Source organism: Colossoma macropomum, unplaced genomic scaffold (assembly GCF_904425465.1).
Source record: "Colossoma macropomum unplaced genomic scaffold, Colossoma_macropomum, whole genome shotgun sequence".
NCBI classification, from domain to species: domain Eukaryota; kingdom Metazoa; phylum Chordata; class Actinopteri; order Characiformes; family Serrasalmidae; genus Colossoma; species Colossoma macropomum.
Window position 1 is genome coordinate 23,847,654 of NW_023494806.1, and position 17,420 is coordinate 23,865,073.

General features: G+C 40.8%; 1 protein-coding gene and 1 long non-coding RNA gene across 2 annotated transcripts; one reads left to right on the forward strand and one right to left on the reverse strand.

Annotated features, from left to right (window-relative positions):
- The first annotated feature begins 607 nt into the window (after positions 1-607).
- On the forward strand, positions 608-4,310 carry LOC118827004. Its single transcript, XR_005008835.1, has 4 exons — positions 608-759; positions 1,214-1,268; positions 2,279-2,377; positions 3,801-4,310. It is a non-coding gene; the product is annotated as an uncharacterized LOC118827004 (long non-coding RNA).
- idua (alpha-L-iduronidase) lies at positions 4,308-17,078 on the reverse strand. Its single transcript, XM_036598097.1, has 14 exons — positions 16,783-17,078; positions 14,918-15,058; positions 14,676-14,758; positions 14,062-14,169; positions 13,237-13,332; positions 12,562-12,764; positions 11,066-11,245; positions 10,233-10,449; positions 9,606-9,812; positions 7,715-7,836; positions 7,140-7,265; positions 6,587-6,663; positions 6,386-6,486; positions 4,308-5,247 (listed from the first exon to the last, which is right to left on the reverse strand). Exons 1-14 carry the CDS (start codon positions 16,926-16,928, stop codon positions 5,147-5,149), a joined length of 1,908 nt encoding a protein of 635 aa, XP_036453990.1. The 5' UTR covers positions 16,929-17,078; the 3' UTR covers positions 4,308-5,146.
- Positions 17,079-17,420: the final 342 nt, after the last annotated feature.

Consider the following 17,420-nt stretch of genomic DNA (forward strand, 5'->3'; position numbering starts at 1 on the left):
CTAAAACCACACCCAGGAGACTCATAGCTGCTGTTCATGCTTTTGACCACCAGGTGTCACTAATGTGCACCGGTTTTAAAATGAGTTTAAATTAAAGCCTCGCTACTTCAGAAAGCCTCACTTTTTCCCTTTACTGCAGTCATAACTTCACTTCAGCAACAGCGCTTATACTGGATAACATGTTTACTGCACCGTTATAATGGTTTACTACATAGATTATGGGAAAAAAATGAATAAAATGATGACCAGCCACTTCTTCATTAAGTCCACCTCCTTGTATCTTGTCTCTAATAGAGTGGACAGTGAGTGGACACAGTGTTTAAAACTCCAGCAGCACCGCTGTGTCTGATCCACTCGCACAACACACACACCACCACATCAGTGTCACTGCAGTGCTGAGAATGATCCACCACCCAAATGGTACCTGCTCTGCGAGGGTCCATGGGGGTCCTGACCACTGAAGAACAGGGTAACAAAGTATGCAGAGAAACAGATGGACTACAGTCTGTAACTGTAGAACTACAGAGTGAAACTGTGTGGTCAGTGGAGCTGATGAGATGGACTGTGAGTGTAGATAGAAGAGGTGACCGGGCTGTGTGCACCCCTGTCCTGCAGGGGGCGCGGTGTGTTTTGCTGCTGTGTGTTGAAGCCCTTAACGGCTCCGTCTCTCCTGCTGCTGCTGCTGTTTGACCTTCTGCAGGCTGCGCAGTTAAAGCGGATAAAATGGTGCCTCCGGTGCAGGTTTCTCCTCTAATTAAGGTATTTTACACAGATTATAACTCCACATTTAGTCTGGCGACGCTAAAGAGCCGCTTTCTTCTGATAAAGTTCCTTTTTCCGTTGTTGTCAGTCAGAGGTGAGCTAAATGCTAACGGCTAAAGGCAGAACCAAAGCGCGTAATAACAACAGAGAACCGAATAAAAACCGAAAATAAAAGAGGAGTCGAACATTTTCAGCCTTTAATGAATACTCACGATATTATTCTGAAAAACTGAAGCTTCTTATTTCCCAGTCTCCGGTCCACCTTAAATAGTCCCGCAGTTACGTTCTGGCGCCTCGAGCGTTGTGATAATAACTGCAGTATTTAAGGTGGAACGGAAAATTCGATCAAGAAGCTGGAGAATAAGAAGCCACCTTCAGCCGCGTGTGTGGTTTATTAAGGTAATATTAAATGACTGAGCTGTGTGTGATCTGCACTGTTCTTGTTTCACAGACAGCCAGATACTCTGCGCTGATTGTAGGAATCCTCTATGGCAAGAAGAGATACGGTGAGTTTCTGATGAGTAAACTGAGCCGGATTTGAGCTTTGACGGTCAGAGTTTGTCCCTTCAGTCTGTGCCTTGTGAACGTCCTTTGGCTCATTATGTTGGCAGTTAATGAGTTAAATAGGTGAGACAGTCTGGGTCATTGAGCTTCGTACAGTACAGCACCCAATGCTGAGTTGGTGGTAAGGCAGGACTGAGGGTTGGTTAGAGTTTACAGGATCTAATTGAGCTGAAAGCCTTTTAGTTTTATAAAGCTGCAGGTTAAAGGCTCAGGAAGGTTACCGGCCTCTGAAGGACAAAGGTGAAATCTGGAGAGCTCAACGTGTCTCAGTACGCGGCAGCTGGACCTCCAAAAAAAGATTTAGAACTAGTTTGTAAATATTTCTCCATAACTCAGTGTGTGTGGTGTAAGCAGAGAGATTCAGAGTGGTTTGGAGTGAAATGGTTCACATGTCTTTACAGTGGTGGTGATAGGAACCAGGGGTCGCCATGACTACAACACAAATATAGACATTTTATTTACTATCCAAAACCACCAGTGAACCTACACGAGTCTTCTGAGTTTATATGGAATGTTGATGATGGAAAACAGTGGAAAATCTGAAATAATCAGTTTTCTTTGGGGACTATTTTGCCTCACAGCGCCCTGCATGTATCCCTCCACCATGAATGGGTTTCAGCGTCAAAACTATCGTAAAACAGTGTCTCAGTCATCAGGCAGTGAATTCACAACCATTTCATGTAGTAACTTTCTGTGAGGGAGCTTTTAGAGGTGGACGTCTGGTTCCTATCACCACCACTGTGAACAATTCTGACTCAGTAAGTTTCTCTAGAACAGAGCGTTTCACACCAAACCACTCTGAACGACTCTGTTTACATCTCAACTGTTTTGGATTTGAAAACCCTTTAAACAGTAGTTCAGTGTCACCTGGATGTGCCATAATTAAGCCTTCATGTGTTGAAGGCAGTTGATCAAATTCAGCGGATCCAATTAAGTCCTTTTTTTCCCTCAGATTACCTGAAGCCCATCGCAGAGGAGGAGAGGCGGATTGAGGAGGAAGAGAAGAAAGTGAGGGAGGAAAAAGAACGGATCGCAAAGCAGCTTGCAGAGGGTAAGAGATCACCCTGCCAAACCACAAACTCGTGTTCTTGCCATCTGAGATTTTCTTCTTTAGTTTTAGTCCCGGAGTTACGAGGCTAATGGCGCTAAAAAGTAATGAAAGCTTATACCCCACCAATTAGCATGGTGCTAACTGCGTCCCCTAATCAGTGCACACTCCTCAAGCTGTGTGGAGGTGTTCAGTATCTCTAATAGACTTGATTATGTGGTTTCTGACCTTGTGTGACACTGTTACCTGTAAACATGGACAAAAGCCCATTAGCATGGCTAAACACAGTAGCAGCCATCCTGGAGCCTGAATTCTGTCGGTACCTTTTCTGTTTTTTTTATAGGTAACAGCGTCACACAGTGTGCTGCTTGTTTTAATTGGTGGGGTTATATCTACATTAGAGTCGTAACTCCAGTATAAAACTAACGAAACAAACTTCAGACAACAAACATGCCTTGGTTGATCTGTGGAAAGCAGAAAATTGTGTACGTCTGATGTTTGTCCGAACTGTTGCTTTAAGTCTCTAACCTCATATGTGCATGTACTTTAATCCAAGCCAGTATCTGATCTAATAACATGGTAAAGAACAGCTGAGAGTTGGGCAGTATCCATCTTTTTCATACCTTCACCTGTCTCCACAAATTACCATGTATATGGTAATAGAAGCGTTTTAAGAAATATTGGGTGAAAACACTGTAACCTGTGTAAAAGCATCTACATCATTTTCATCCCGTTTCAAATTCAGTCTACTAAAAAGTCCTGTTTTTCGTGTATTTTTAGTAATGTTTAGTAAATGAATGTAGTGCACGATTTTTAATCCAGCATTCAATAAATACCAAAACATCCACCTAATAATGCTGAATAAAATCTGACAGGGCAGGTTACCGTGTAGTGACACTGACAGCGGTCATTCGATCATAAAATCTAAAACAATACGTTGCAGTCAGTTAATCAGCTAATTCTGCTTAAATGAATTTTTCAGTGAAGTATTTGGAACATTGTTTCAACATTATCTTTCTTTTTTAGTCTGGATAAACTTTCCATACTGCGCTGTTCCAACACTGCGCAGTGCTCTTATTAGCCTGTTTAACACTTTTTGCACAGAGAACATATTTTCAGACAAATCGAGTGTTCTTTGGGACGCGCTTTGCTGAATCGATTATGTCCCGTTTCCTCTGAGCGTGGGCCTCAATCGAAGGGCACTGATAGTGGTGAAGAATAAATTAAGGGGTGAAACTGAAGCGGGGAGAAATGCAGATTTAAAAAATGTGTGAACAGTGGGCGGAGGGGCTGACAGAACCCTGGTATGACATCTGAATCCGACCCCAGCACATTTGAGAAAGTATACCTTATTACCATCAAACCACCAGCCTGTCTACACTTCTCCTCAGTTTAACTCTCGTTTCTCTGTTTGTTTCTCCAACAGCAAGTGAAGACACGATCCTGAAGTGAGCTGTTTGTGGTGTGAAGTCTGTTATGGACCCGTTCTGGAGGTCTTTCTCTCTCTGCTCTGCCAATTTCTTTATCCTCTGCCTTCCACTCGCCACGTTCCCTCCCACCAGCCGCGCTGGACAAACGCCTCCTGATTAGAGCGCATTAAGAATTGTGTAAACACGTATGAACATGTATAAATGTGATTTATGCCTTGAGTCGTCTGAGTGATGGGAAACTGTACTGGTTCCCGATCCCACCTCTGAGGAACCCTTCGCTCTAGAACACTCTATTACCATCACAAAGAATACAAATAACAGAAAATGGTCCCATTGACTTGGATTGAGAACCTCTTTGGAACATTCTATAAAAAAGGCTCTTAATGTTGTTAATTTTCTTTCAGTTCACTTTCTGTTGACTCGGCTATCATGAGGTGTGAAGTGTTGGCTCAGAACATGGTTTATTATGAGTATTTATAAATAAATCTAGTTCACCCACTGAGTCTCATCAGATGTGTGTTTATTAAAGCTGTACTGACGCCCTCACTGTTATTGCCTGCAGTTTGGTGGTATAAAGTGCAGTTTTAGGCAGATTCACAAAGAGGAGAGAGAAAACAGAGAAATGTGAGGTAACAGTCAAAAAGTGACTGTGGGAAAAAAATCATCTGCATATTTTTCACTTAATTTCTCAAACTAAAATTAAATTCCAGCATGATTTTGAGATGATAGTTTCCCACAATGCAGGACACTAAGTTAAAAGGACACTTAAGTCATTGTGAGAAATGTAACCATCACTACCTCTGTTGAAAACATGTTTACAGACCTTTGCTGCGCTGCTGTATGTGGAGAGTAAAGAGTTTCTAGTTGAGAGTTTAGGAAAACCCTCTTCTGATGATGTATCTTGAAGCTGGGAGGAACATGTGGAAAAACTACCAGGACAGTATGGAATGTATTTGTTTGCTTTTTTCTAGCTGGCTAATGCAGAAGGAAGCCAGATCGCTAACGTTGGTGCTACAAAGCCAAATAATCCTGTCTGTACGTATGAAGTTATAAACTGGTGCATTTTCTTCAAAATGCATTTCAAGTTTCTTCATATGAAGCAACATAACTAGTCAACATTAGTGGTTAACTAACGTTAGCTACTTTATACATTTGTTGACTAGTATTGTTACTCCAGCGGAGAAAAGTAGCCTGAAAATGTTTCCTTATGAACAAACAGAAGAACAAATACTGCAAATTCTTAACAGAGTTGTTAAGTTAAGGCAGTAGACCCATTCACAGTTATAACTCCATGAAACTAATGCTGATTCAGTTGATCCAGTGTGCTGGTCAGATGTGTCCGTCAGCAGAGCTCTGTGTATTTCTCAGTGAGGGAATATTCACCGGCTCTGTCCCAATAATCCACCGCCCTCACCCTGTAGAACCCGCACACCTCCCCGCTCTCTGAGGAACAACACCACAGAACATTTCACAAACAGTTTAACATCCAGAATCAAGTTCTAATATCATTACTATCCTCGTGGCCAGATTTCAAAAGCAGATATGTTTGTAAATAATTCCTACATTATATGTTTGGAACACCAAGGATATTGTGGATATCGTCAGTATTTAAAAATACTTTCAAACTGCTTTGTTTTACTACAAAGAGAGCATAATTAGTCCTGTTTAATCTGATTTAGCAAAATGTTGAAGTGCATTATAGTAATTATTGCATATAATTTTTAAATCAATATCATGAAAACTTTCAAAGTATCGCAATATTACATTTTTGCCACATTGCCCACCTCTATACTGTTCAATAATAATTAATAATCGTTTATACAGTGTAGATTAAAATAAGCCAGACACCAGAAGGTACCAGAAGAAATCAGTTTTTTTCGGAGGGGGGAACTTATTAAATGAAAAATAATACCGTAAAAAGAACATTCAAAGAACCCTTTGCATGATTAAAGGGTTCTTTGCATCATGAAAAGTTCTTCTGATTGATGGAGAATGTGCTGTAGATTGTTCTATAAAGAACCTTTTTGAAAAGGATTGTATATAGCATTAAAAAGGGTTCCTCTATTGTTTTGATGTCAAGCTTATAATAATAAAAGAACTCTTTTCAGTGTTATATAGAACCCTAAATAGAAAGGTTCTATGTAGAACCATCTACTGCACATTCTCCATCAATCTGAAGAACTTTCCATGATGCAAAGAAACCTTGAATCATGCAGAGGGTTCTCTGACTGTTCATAATTCTATACAGAACCATTTCCTTTACTAAAGAAGCCTTGAAGAAACTTTTTTAAGAGTGCACATCTAATATGTTGATTTTTTACAGCTCCTTATTAATTTCTATGGAGTTTTAGAGTAGCAGCATCTTATTAGAACCACAATGAGTTTAATACATCGGAACGGACCACTAGAAATGCTCCAAAAGTGCTTGGAAAAAAATCTAGTTCCATTCAAAATTAAGCCTTTTCTTTCTCTTGTAAACATTTGGAGATGCGAGGGTTTGTTCTGACAGCAGCGATATATATATATATATATATATATATATATATATATAATTCGCAGGTTCAGCTTTCTGGGAGTTTACCTGGTGAGAAAGTGTGCGATGTGAAAATGGTGTCTCTGAAGTTGATCCTGTGGAACGTCGTCCCGTCTTTGGAAAACTCCACTTCATACGTCTTTATACACCTGAGAACATAATAAATGAATAAAAAGGGTTTAGATTGGTACCAGCAGGTCTGAGGAGCAGAACTATAAAGGATCTCATGATCTTCAGGACGTTTCTGACTTTGTGCCGACGCACTGATCCCTCCAGACGATGAGGACCTGGCCTGTGGTGATGGAGACGAAGCGCAGGCCGTTCACCTGCAGACACACAGAAACACTTCATCCACTCACACATCCAGTCTAAACATGCTTAAAGAGTGACGGTTTGGTGGGAAATCAGTTTTACAGTGTCCGTTTCCCCTCTTACCCCAAATGTAGTCGATCAGCCGAGAGGTTTAGTGTCTGAGGTTCTTCTTTAGGTTTAGCACCAGAGCTACAAGGCTAATATAGCTAGCAAGTAATGGAAGCTTAAACCACAACATTTAGCACTGCTTGCCTGTGTTTCTAGCCTGCTGGTTGTTCTGGAGCACAGAACATGCGAACGTTTGGGCATTTTAATGCACAGTTACTCTTTATTTGCCGAATTAAAAAAAGAGAACATAAAATAAGGCCTGTGCAAAAGTTCTAGCACATTTTTTTTCTGTTCCAATATGTGAAATGCAAATAAATAGAAATTGTGCACTAAAATTAGCAGAAAAATGGCACATTGAAGTTTGTTCCCTGGGTGTGCTCACCTGGTCAGGTGCGAGTGTGGAGCGGGCACACACGTGGATGAGCAGGACGGATGGAATGGGCAGTTTTACTGTCAGAGTTAAAGCACCCTGAGCTGGAAACGGGAAAGGCCCCTCCCTCTCAGCGTCCTGAACACAAAACCACTACGTTAAATAAAACCTTCTCAAACATGCTTTTCTCCTTTCACTTTTACAATTTCACAACTTACAATTAAGAAAAAACTAAAATAGATTAAAAAAAGCATCTTTACAACGATCTTTTCTCTCAGAACATTTCTAAGAACTAATCTTGAAAATGATATTCTAAAATATCTGATTCATCTTATGATACTCTGACACTTAAGTGTTATACTGAAAAAAAGGCTTTAAAAAGTAATCGCAGTCTGTGTGTGTGTGTGTGTTTGTGTGTTTGTATGTGTGTGTGTGTGTGTGTGTGTGTTTGTGTGTTTGTATGTGTGTGTGTGTGTGTGTGTGTGTGTGTGTGTGTGTGTGTGTGTGTGTTTGTGTGTGTGTGTGTGTGTGTGTTTGTGTGTGTGTTTGTGTGTGTGTGTGTGTGTGTGTGTGTGTGTGTGTGTTACCTCTTGGCTCCTGAGCTGTGTAAACTGCTGGACTGTAGGGAAATCTGGGCTGCCCATCTGTCTCCACAGCTCATACGGGTTGGTCACCTTATTGTCCATGTAGTGAGTTACATACATCAAACCTGGAGTATAACATCAACAACATTTCATCTACGGCCTTACAGTGGAAACCACCATCAAAAAACACCACCATTATCAAACCTACAGCACAAAACCCAACACCATCGTCTGTATGGCAACTGACTGGTGTGTACTGATGGTATATGACTGTGTAGTGACTGACTGGTGTGTACTGACGGTATATGACTGTGTAGTGACTGACTGGGACAGTATATGACTGTGTAGTGACTGACTGGTGTGTATTGACGGTATATGACTGTGTAGTGACTGGCTGGTGTGTACTGACGGTATATGACTGTGTAGTGACTGACTGGGACAGTATATGACTGTGTAGTGACTGACTGGTGTTTGTTGACTGTGTGTGTGTGACTGTTTAGTGACTGACTGTGTGTGTTGACCACATGTGACTGTGTTGACTGACAGGTGTGTGTTGACTGCGTGTGTGACTGTGTGGTGACTGACTGGTGTGTTGACTGCATGTGTGACTGTGTGGTGACTGACTGGTGTGTGTGACTGTGTGGTGACTGACTGGTGTGTGATGACTGTATGTGTGACTGTGAGATGACTGACTGGTGTGTGATGACTGCGTGTGTGACTGTGAGATGACTGGTGTGTGATGACTGTAGTGACTGACTGGTGTATGTTGACTGTGTGTGTGTGTGACTGTGAGGTGATAAATGGTGTGTGTTGACTGAGTGTGTGACTGTGTGGTGATGACTGGCGTGTGTTGACTGAGTGTGTGACTGTGTGGTGATGACTGGCGTGTGTTGACTGAGTGTGTGACTGTGTGGTGATGACTGGTGTGTGTTGACTGTGTGTGTGACTGTGTGGTGATGACTGGCGTGTGTTGACTGAGTGTGTGACTGTGTGGTGATGACTGGCGTGTGTTGACTGAGTGTGTGACTGTGTGGTGATGACTGGCGTGTGTTGACTGAGTGTGTGACTGTGTGGTGATGACTGGCGTGTGTTGACTGAGTGTGTGACTGTGTGGTGATGACTGGCGTGTGTTGACTGTGTATGTGACTGTGTGGTGACTGACTGGTGTGTGTTGACTGAGTGTGTGACTGTGTGGTGATGACTGGTGTGTGTTGACTGTGTATGTGACTGTGTGGTGACTGACTGGTGTGTGTTGACTGTGTATGTGACTGTGTGGTGACTGACTGGTGTGTGTTGACTGTGTGGTGACTGACTGGTGTGTGTTGACTGTGTGGTGACTGACTGGTGTGTGTTGACTGTGTATGTGACTGTGTTCTGACTGACTGGTGTGTGTTGACTGTGTATGTGACTGTGTGGTGACTGACTGGTGTGTGTTGACTGTGTGGTGACTGACTGGTGTGTGTTGACTGTGTGGTGATGACTGGTGTGTGTTGACTGTGTATGTGACTGTGTGGTGACTGACTGGTGTGTGTTGACTGTGTATGTGACTGTGTGGTGACTGACTGGTGTGTGTTGACTGTGTGGTGACTGACTGGTGTGTGTTGACTGTGTATGTGACTGTGTGGTGACTGACTGGTGTGTGTTGACTGTGTATGTGACTGTGTGGTGACTGACTGGTGTGTGTTGACTGTGTGGTGACTGACTGGTGTGTGTTGACTGTGTGGTGACTGACTGGTGTGTGTTGACTGTGTATGTGACTGTGTGGTGACTGACTGGTGTGTGTTGACTGTGTGGTGACTGACTGGTGTGTGTTGACTGTGTGGTGACTGACTGGTGTGTGACTGTAGTGACTGAGTGGTGTGTATTTAGTGTGTGTGACTGTGTCCTAACTGACCGGTTTGTGCTGGAGCTCCAGTGAGGCGCAGGGTGACGATGTCAGAGCTGTTGGAAGTCAAGTTGTCTCTGCTGTTGTACAGAAGCACTGCGCTTTGCCAGCTGTCTGCTGTGTGTGGAATCCTGGGCAGGTGGACGCTGGCCAGCACACCAACTGAACTGTCCACCTGGGAACCTCCAGACACCTGGGCCTCCACCTGCTGCTCACCTGCACTTCCACAACATTCTCTTAAATAAGCATAAACTGACCGTAATGTTTATAGGTAACAGTGAATTATACAGTGTCAGAAACAACACAGTGAAGTCTATTAGCGATTAATGAAGAACTCCACACAGTTTGAGGACGGTGTGTGATGATTTAGGCCTGCAGTTAGGACCATGCTAAATGCCTAATTAGCTTCTATTATTTATTAGCTACATTAGCTTTATAGCTCCAGTGCTAAAAGTAAACAGACTCCAAACATGTCTTGGCAGGGTGAAATATTTGGGCTATGTGGCCAGCAAAGAGCTTTCTGCCTATGATAGCATGCTAACTGGTTGCTAAAAGCTTTGATTTGTCCTTTGCCTAGTTAGCATTTTGTGTGATTCCTTCTATTAAAAATATTTAAAAAATGACAAAACACTCCACCTAACAGAGACAGCAGGCCCATGACTGTGAGGACGGGTTTCCGTAGAAGCTGGACGTAGGGTGGACGGGTGTTGTTGACCTGAAAACGGGCTGTGAGGGTGCGCTGAGTAAACTGGTGGGGGTAGTAACTAAGGAAGGCGTTGTCGTTGCTAAGCAACGAGTAATTAATACTGTTGTTTTTACTGGCAATGAGCAGGTCCTGATGCTGAGAGATTACCTACAGAAAAAAACAGGACATAATTAAACAAAGGAATATACGGAGGTTTAAATAAACAACAATCAGTGAATAATCAATTATTAAAAAATCAGTAACACCTAGATATCAAACACAGAAGCGCTTAGATTCTCCAATTTGTATTAATGCAAAGATCTTATTATGAAAGCCTCGCCTTCTGCACTCACAACCTCTAACAGAGCTGCAACAGGTGATTATTGTTATAATAATAAAACAACAGAAGCCATATCGCCCCCTACACTTCCTGTAGTGTATTACAGTCTGTCAGAATGACTGTGTGGATCATATGAACATTATAGAGCTTTTTAAATGAAACAGTAGAAGCCATATTGCCCCCTACACTTCCTGTAGTGTATTACAGTCTGTCAGAATGACTATGTGGATCATATAAACATTATACAGCACCAATTACTGACTTTTAACTGCAAACAAATAATGAGGATAAAAGAATGGATCAAATTCTTGGGTATAAGTCAGTGTTCTATAATCAAATACACATCTAAGGCTTAATTTTCCTTTAATGAGATTCCTTCAGTGGAAATCCATGTCTAGGCTTAACCTTAATGTATTTCTGGATCAGGTAAGTGTATATGTGCACCTTGACCACCATGGCTGCATAGGTGACGTCGGCCCTCCAGGCTAGGGGTCTGTTCCAGCCCACCAGCGGATCAGCCTCGTCGTTATAAATGGGGAGAGTGCGGAAAAGAGGAAATCGACGCTGGATCTCCTGCACTGTGGCCACCTCCTGCTGCAGGATCGGCAACGTGTTGTTTCCACCCTATAAAATAAATCAGCCTAAAATCAGATTTCAGAAAAGTGTCTCGTCTGGCCACCTCAGATTTGCTTCGTATGTTCAGTAATGATAAATAAATCACTGAAATCTGAGGCTTTTATCTTAATTTGTTTGTGAGATTTAGAGTTTTTAAAAAGTGGGCATTATCTTTGAACCATTAACGCTAGATGCATTAATATTTTCAAAGAATTATTATTTTGTTTACAGTGGGCTTCTACACGGATCAGGCATAACATTCTGACCACCTCCTTGTTTCTACACTCATTGTCCATTTTATCAGCTCCACTTACTATATAGGTGCACTTTGTAGTTCTACAGTTACAGACTGTAGTCCATCTGTTTCTCTGATACTTTGTTAGCCTCCTTTTACCCTGTTCTTCAGTGGTCAGGACCCCCATGGACCCTCACAGAGCAGGTACTATTTGGGTGATGGATCATTCTCAGCACTGCAGCAACACTGATGTGGTGGTGGTGTGTTAGTGTGTGTTGTGCTGGTGTGAGTGGATCAGACACAGCAGTGCTGCTGGAGTTTTTAAACACCTCAGTGTCACTGCTGGACTGAGAAAAGTCCACCAACCAAAAATATCCAGCCGACAGCGTCCTGTGGGCAGCGTCCTGTGACCACTGATGAAGGACTAGAGGATGACCAACACAAACTGTGCAGCAGCAGATGAGCTATCGTCTCTGACTCTACATCTACAAGGTGGACCGACAAGGTAGGAGTGTCTAATAGAGTGGACAGTGAGTGGACACAGGGTTTAAAAAGCCCAGCAGCACTGCTGTGTCTGATCCACTCACACCAGCACAACACACACTAACACACCACCACCACATCAGTGTTACTGCAGTGCTGAGAATGATCCACCACCCAAATAGTACCTGTTCTGTGAGGGTCCATGGGGGTACTGACCACTGAAGAACAGGGTAAAAGGGGGCTAATAAAGTATCAGAGAAACAGATGGACTACAGTCTGTAACTGTAGAACTACAAAGTGCACCTATATAGTAAGTGGAGCTGATAAAATGGACAATGAGTGTAGAAACGAGGAGGTGGTCAGAATGTTATGCCTGATCAGTTTATGTCTCCATATTGAAGCATGTTAGACTTTTCAAACGTTGGTATTTATTATTGATATTACAGCACTTTAGGTAACTACTGGAAAAGCATCAACAGTTCAAAATTGATAACCTATCAAAAGTTTGCTGATTTCTGTAGCACTCAATTTAAAGCTGAAATGAAGGCCACGCCCACTTTTTAAAGCCTCTGTATGTACACACACACGCAGGTGGTCAGTGCAGGACCTTCTTGTGCAGGGCGATGTAGTCCAGCCGGACTCCTCTCTCTCTGGTGAAGTAGTTGGTGCCGTTGGAGCAGTGCTCCAGTAAGGCCCAGCAGTACGGGGAGTGTGGGGGGTCATGGCAGGAATCCCCCGGACCACCGAACTTTAATAAAGGACTGACCGCACGCAGACCCTCAGAACATGCATCATAGTAGTTCAGAAAACCTGCAGGAGTGGACACAACACACAACCATTTATATCATCATTAATAAAATAGATACCCAGTGTGGATTCATTGAATGGCTGCTTATTAGTATAATCATGTGCTGTTATTTGAACTCATCCTCAGAAATGTATGAATTTATTACATTCAGTTTAATGCAAACATTTGAAAACCCATGTTTCCATATGTTAGCACATCCTCTACAGAGAACTACACACTTAAATATGACATTTTTTGTACATTTGTAGTGCACAATTTACATTTATTATAACATACTAGAAGAATAAAACATTAAATATAAAATGTACCATAACTTTAGCACAAGCCACATTTTATGTTATATTTAGTTTTCCCAATATGTCAAATTTACTTTTGCCCAAATTTTTGCACACAACTGTTTGTATCATTATGTCCTTAAAATAATGACATCATTTAAAATACAGCTGAATTTCTGTGATGTTCATACAGTGTTACCTTGGATTGTTATGGTGATGTTGTCAAAGTCGTGATTGTTCGGCTCATTCCACGTCTCAAAGTTCCACTGGGAGACGAAGCCAAGGCCGTATTTCTCTACACACACATACATATAGAGGTTTATACAGGACACAGCGTAAACCCGAGTCATCTACATTATTCAGAATCACCTACACAGTCTCAGAATCATCTATGCTGTCTCTGAATCATCTACAAGGTCTCAGAATCATCTACACAGTCTCAGAATCACCTACACAGTCTCAGAATCACCTATATCAACTCAGAATCATCTGCATTATCTCAGCATCATCTCAGAATCATCTACACAGTCGCAGAATCACCTACACAGTCTCAGAATTATCTACAGAGTCTCAGAATCATCTACACAGTCTCAGAATCATCTACATCAACTCAGAATCATCTACAGTCTCAGAATCACCTACACAGTCTCAGAATCATCTACAGTCTCAGAATCACCTACTTCATTTTAGAGTCATTGTCTCAGAATCATCTACAGTCTCAGAATCATCTACAGTCTCAGAATCATCTACAGTCTCAGAATCACCTACTTCATTTTAGAGTCATTGTCTCAGAATCATCTGCTTCATCTCAGAATCATCTACGCAGTCTCTGAATAATCTGCATCATCTGCATCCTTTCTGAATCATCTACATCATCTGAAAATCATCCAATCTCAGAATCAAAAACATTCTCAGAATCATCTGCGTCCTCTCAGAATCATTGTCTCAGACTCATCTCCATCATCTCAGAATCATCTACATCATCTCTGAGGTGAAGATCTCTCCGCGTTCCTCCTAAACTCACCTGTGTATCTGGTAGCGATGAGGTAAACCAGCCGTCTCCACTCCACCACCTGACCTTTATCCTCAAAGTCACTGAAGGTGTTCTGGACGCTGCCCATCAATTCAAAACCTGTAAAACAGTTAAACCATCTTTAAATTTTAAACCTCCATATTTTCTCACTATTAACTGTTTCCACAATAAGAGTCCTGCTCCGTGTATTTCCATCACAATTCAAAATTTTGCTCCTAACATACTTTACATAATACTGTTCTATTAGTGTTTTTCATTGAAGTATTTGTTTATTTATATGCATTTATTCACACTTAATATAAAATAACATTTATAAATATATTTATAATAAATTCCATTTTAAAAATCTATATTTATATCTGATATTATTATTTTATAATAACTTTATATGAATATATATGGTTATATATTTATATTATGTTATTATACATTATATATATATTTATATAAATAGTAGGATTTCAATAATAACATCAATTATACTAATTTTAATACTGGTGTTAGTGTAACTAATACTGGTAGGAATAAGTTTATTTCTATGGCATATTTATATACTTATGTACGCATTATTATGGTTATTATTAGCTGAGTCAGAGATTCCTCACCGGGCTTGAGTCCATTCTGGTAGAGAAGGTCAATCAGCTGGTCCAGGTAAGTGAAGTTATAGTGAAATTCTCCATTAACAATCCTGCAGTAACATCACACACAAAACAGGTGCTTATTAAACGTGACCCAATCAGCGTAGAACTGGTTTCAGTTAGTTTTTTTAAATCAGAACAACCAGAACAAAGCTGTTTATTTCAGGGTTCAAAGTACACAAATATACTTGTGCTCTCTGGTGTTTTACCGTGCTGATATGAGCTCCAGCATCCAGTGTATCCGCACCTGCTGCAGTCCAGAGTGAGGGGTGGAGCCGATCAGGGCCAGATTCAGCTGCTGGTCCTTACTGAGGTCATAGTGGGGCGAGTCTTCATGGGGCTGAGGGGGGCTACAGAAAAAAAACAACATATTATAGCTACCAATGTTATAAAAATAATATGCAAATATTACTACGACTAATATCCATTTAAACGTTAATCCTTTGTGGTTGCCATACGGCAACAATTACATTTTTTAATAATGATTTTGTTACTTTATTTTTTTTTATCACATTATAGCTACCAATATTATACAAATATGCAAATATGAACATTATTACTAACATCAATGTAAATGACAATCCTTTTTTTTACTTTTTTAAAAAATCACTTTATAGCTACCAATATTATAACAATAATATACAAATATTAACAATATCACTGACTAACATTGATGGAAATGTTAGTTGATCTAATCCTTTATGGTTGCCATATGGCAACAATTACTTTTTTATGTTTTAAAATGTAAAAGTCACTTTTTGGGAAACTAAAGGCTTTAAGTGTACTGCCATTGGACACAGTGGAGTCTACTAGTTTAACATCATTTTCACATGTTATTACTTTCACATTGCTGTCTGTATTCCTGTGTGTTGGTTTATCCTCACTGCATGATCTGCAGATTGTATATCGTCAATTTCTGTTGTCATATGGCAACAAAATGCAAAGTACCCCCTATATTTTCTCTTATACTTTAAAATACAGGGTGTCCCAAAGAAATTGACATCATTTCATAGTTTAATACCAGCCAGTTTTTTTCAGGTTGAAGAGTGAATGAAACAGGCATTTTGTGTGTTAGAAAATGCTCGAACACAGTCAAAAGAGTGTCCAGCGCGCATTTTCAAGAGAATTCAATAAAAATGCACCAACTGGAAAAGCAGATTTGGACGTGGCACAAAAAAGTCAAAGAGGAAGGCTGTCTGTGGGCAAAGGGATCTGGACGACCACCAGTATCGTAAGATATTACATTTGTGAAATCGGTTATATAAGCTACATCCCTCTGAATTTCTTGTTCGAATTTTGATAAATAAATCTTGTATTGATCAACATGAAGCCTATTTAATTTCGTTTGCCCAGGATATGTAGTTACTTAGATACCCACACCGCAAATGATGTCAGTTTTTCTGGGACACCCTGTATATATTTCTGTTCCTTGTCCTTTTATTTAGAAAAAGCATAACATTATGTGTGTGTGTGTGTGTGTGTATATAAAACCTGTGTGTGCGTGTGTGTGTATATATATAAAACCTGTGTGTGTGTGTGTGTGTATATATATATATATAAAACCTGTGTGTGTGTGTGTGTATATATATATATAACCTATGTGTGTGTGTGTGTGTATATATATAAAACCTGTGTGTGCGTGTGTGTGTGTGTGTATATATATAAAACCTGTGTGTGTGTGTGTGTGTATAAATATATATAACCTATGTGTGTGTGTGTGTGTATATATATAAAACCTGTGTGTGCGTGTGTGTGTGTGTGTGTATATATATAAAACCTGTGTGTGTGTGTGTGTGTATAAATATATATAACCTATGTGTGTGTGTGTGTGTATAAATATATATAACCTATGTGTGTGTGTGTGTATAAATATATATAACCTGTGTGTGTGTGTGTGTGTATAAATATATATAACCTATGTGTGTGTGTGTGTGTATAAATATATATAACCTATGTGTGTGTGTGTGTGTATAAATATATATAACCTATGTGTGTGTGTGTGTGTGTGTAATTAGTTTCTAACTCATGCATTAAAGGGTTTATCTACATTATCTAGTATAAAATGGGTCCAGACCAGAATCCAGTGCTCCTCCAGAAGTGGGTGAGGTTTCTGACTGGTTTATCCGCTCTAACTGAGACCTGCACTGAGGAGCCGCAGACTGAGCGCAGATTCACCACCATCAGGAGGGAAACGAGAGAGTTTAACTGGAAACACAGCATTTTAGACACATTTCTCCTCTTAAACCCCCAACAACCCTCCGTCCACAGAGCCGCTGCTTCCCTAAATCAGTATTTAATCATGTCTGCTCTGCTTTTATTCACTTTCTCCGAACTTCACTGCTGCCGTTCCGCTTCTCCTTTCAAAACAAACCGACGTCACTCGGTGAGAGTTTGTCAGCGGAGCAGCGCCGCCCGCTGTACGGAGGGGCGCAGCGCAGGCTGGCTGACTGAACGTGACTGTGGCTGAATCTCAAATGGAGCCCTACTCACTACCCAGTGCACTACATGGGTACATTAACCGCCTCCTGCGCTCAAATAGTGCTTAATATGTCTAACTAAGAGTCATTCGGGATTCAGTTACGGGTCCTACTGGACATATTGTGAACTGTTTGGGTGGAGAAACCAGAAATTTCATAAATAAATCACATAGTGCACTATACAGGAGGTAGGGAGCAATTCGAGACAAGACTTATTCAGGTCTAGTTCATTTTA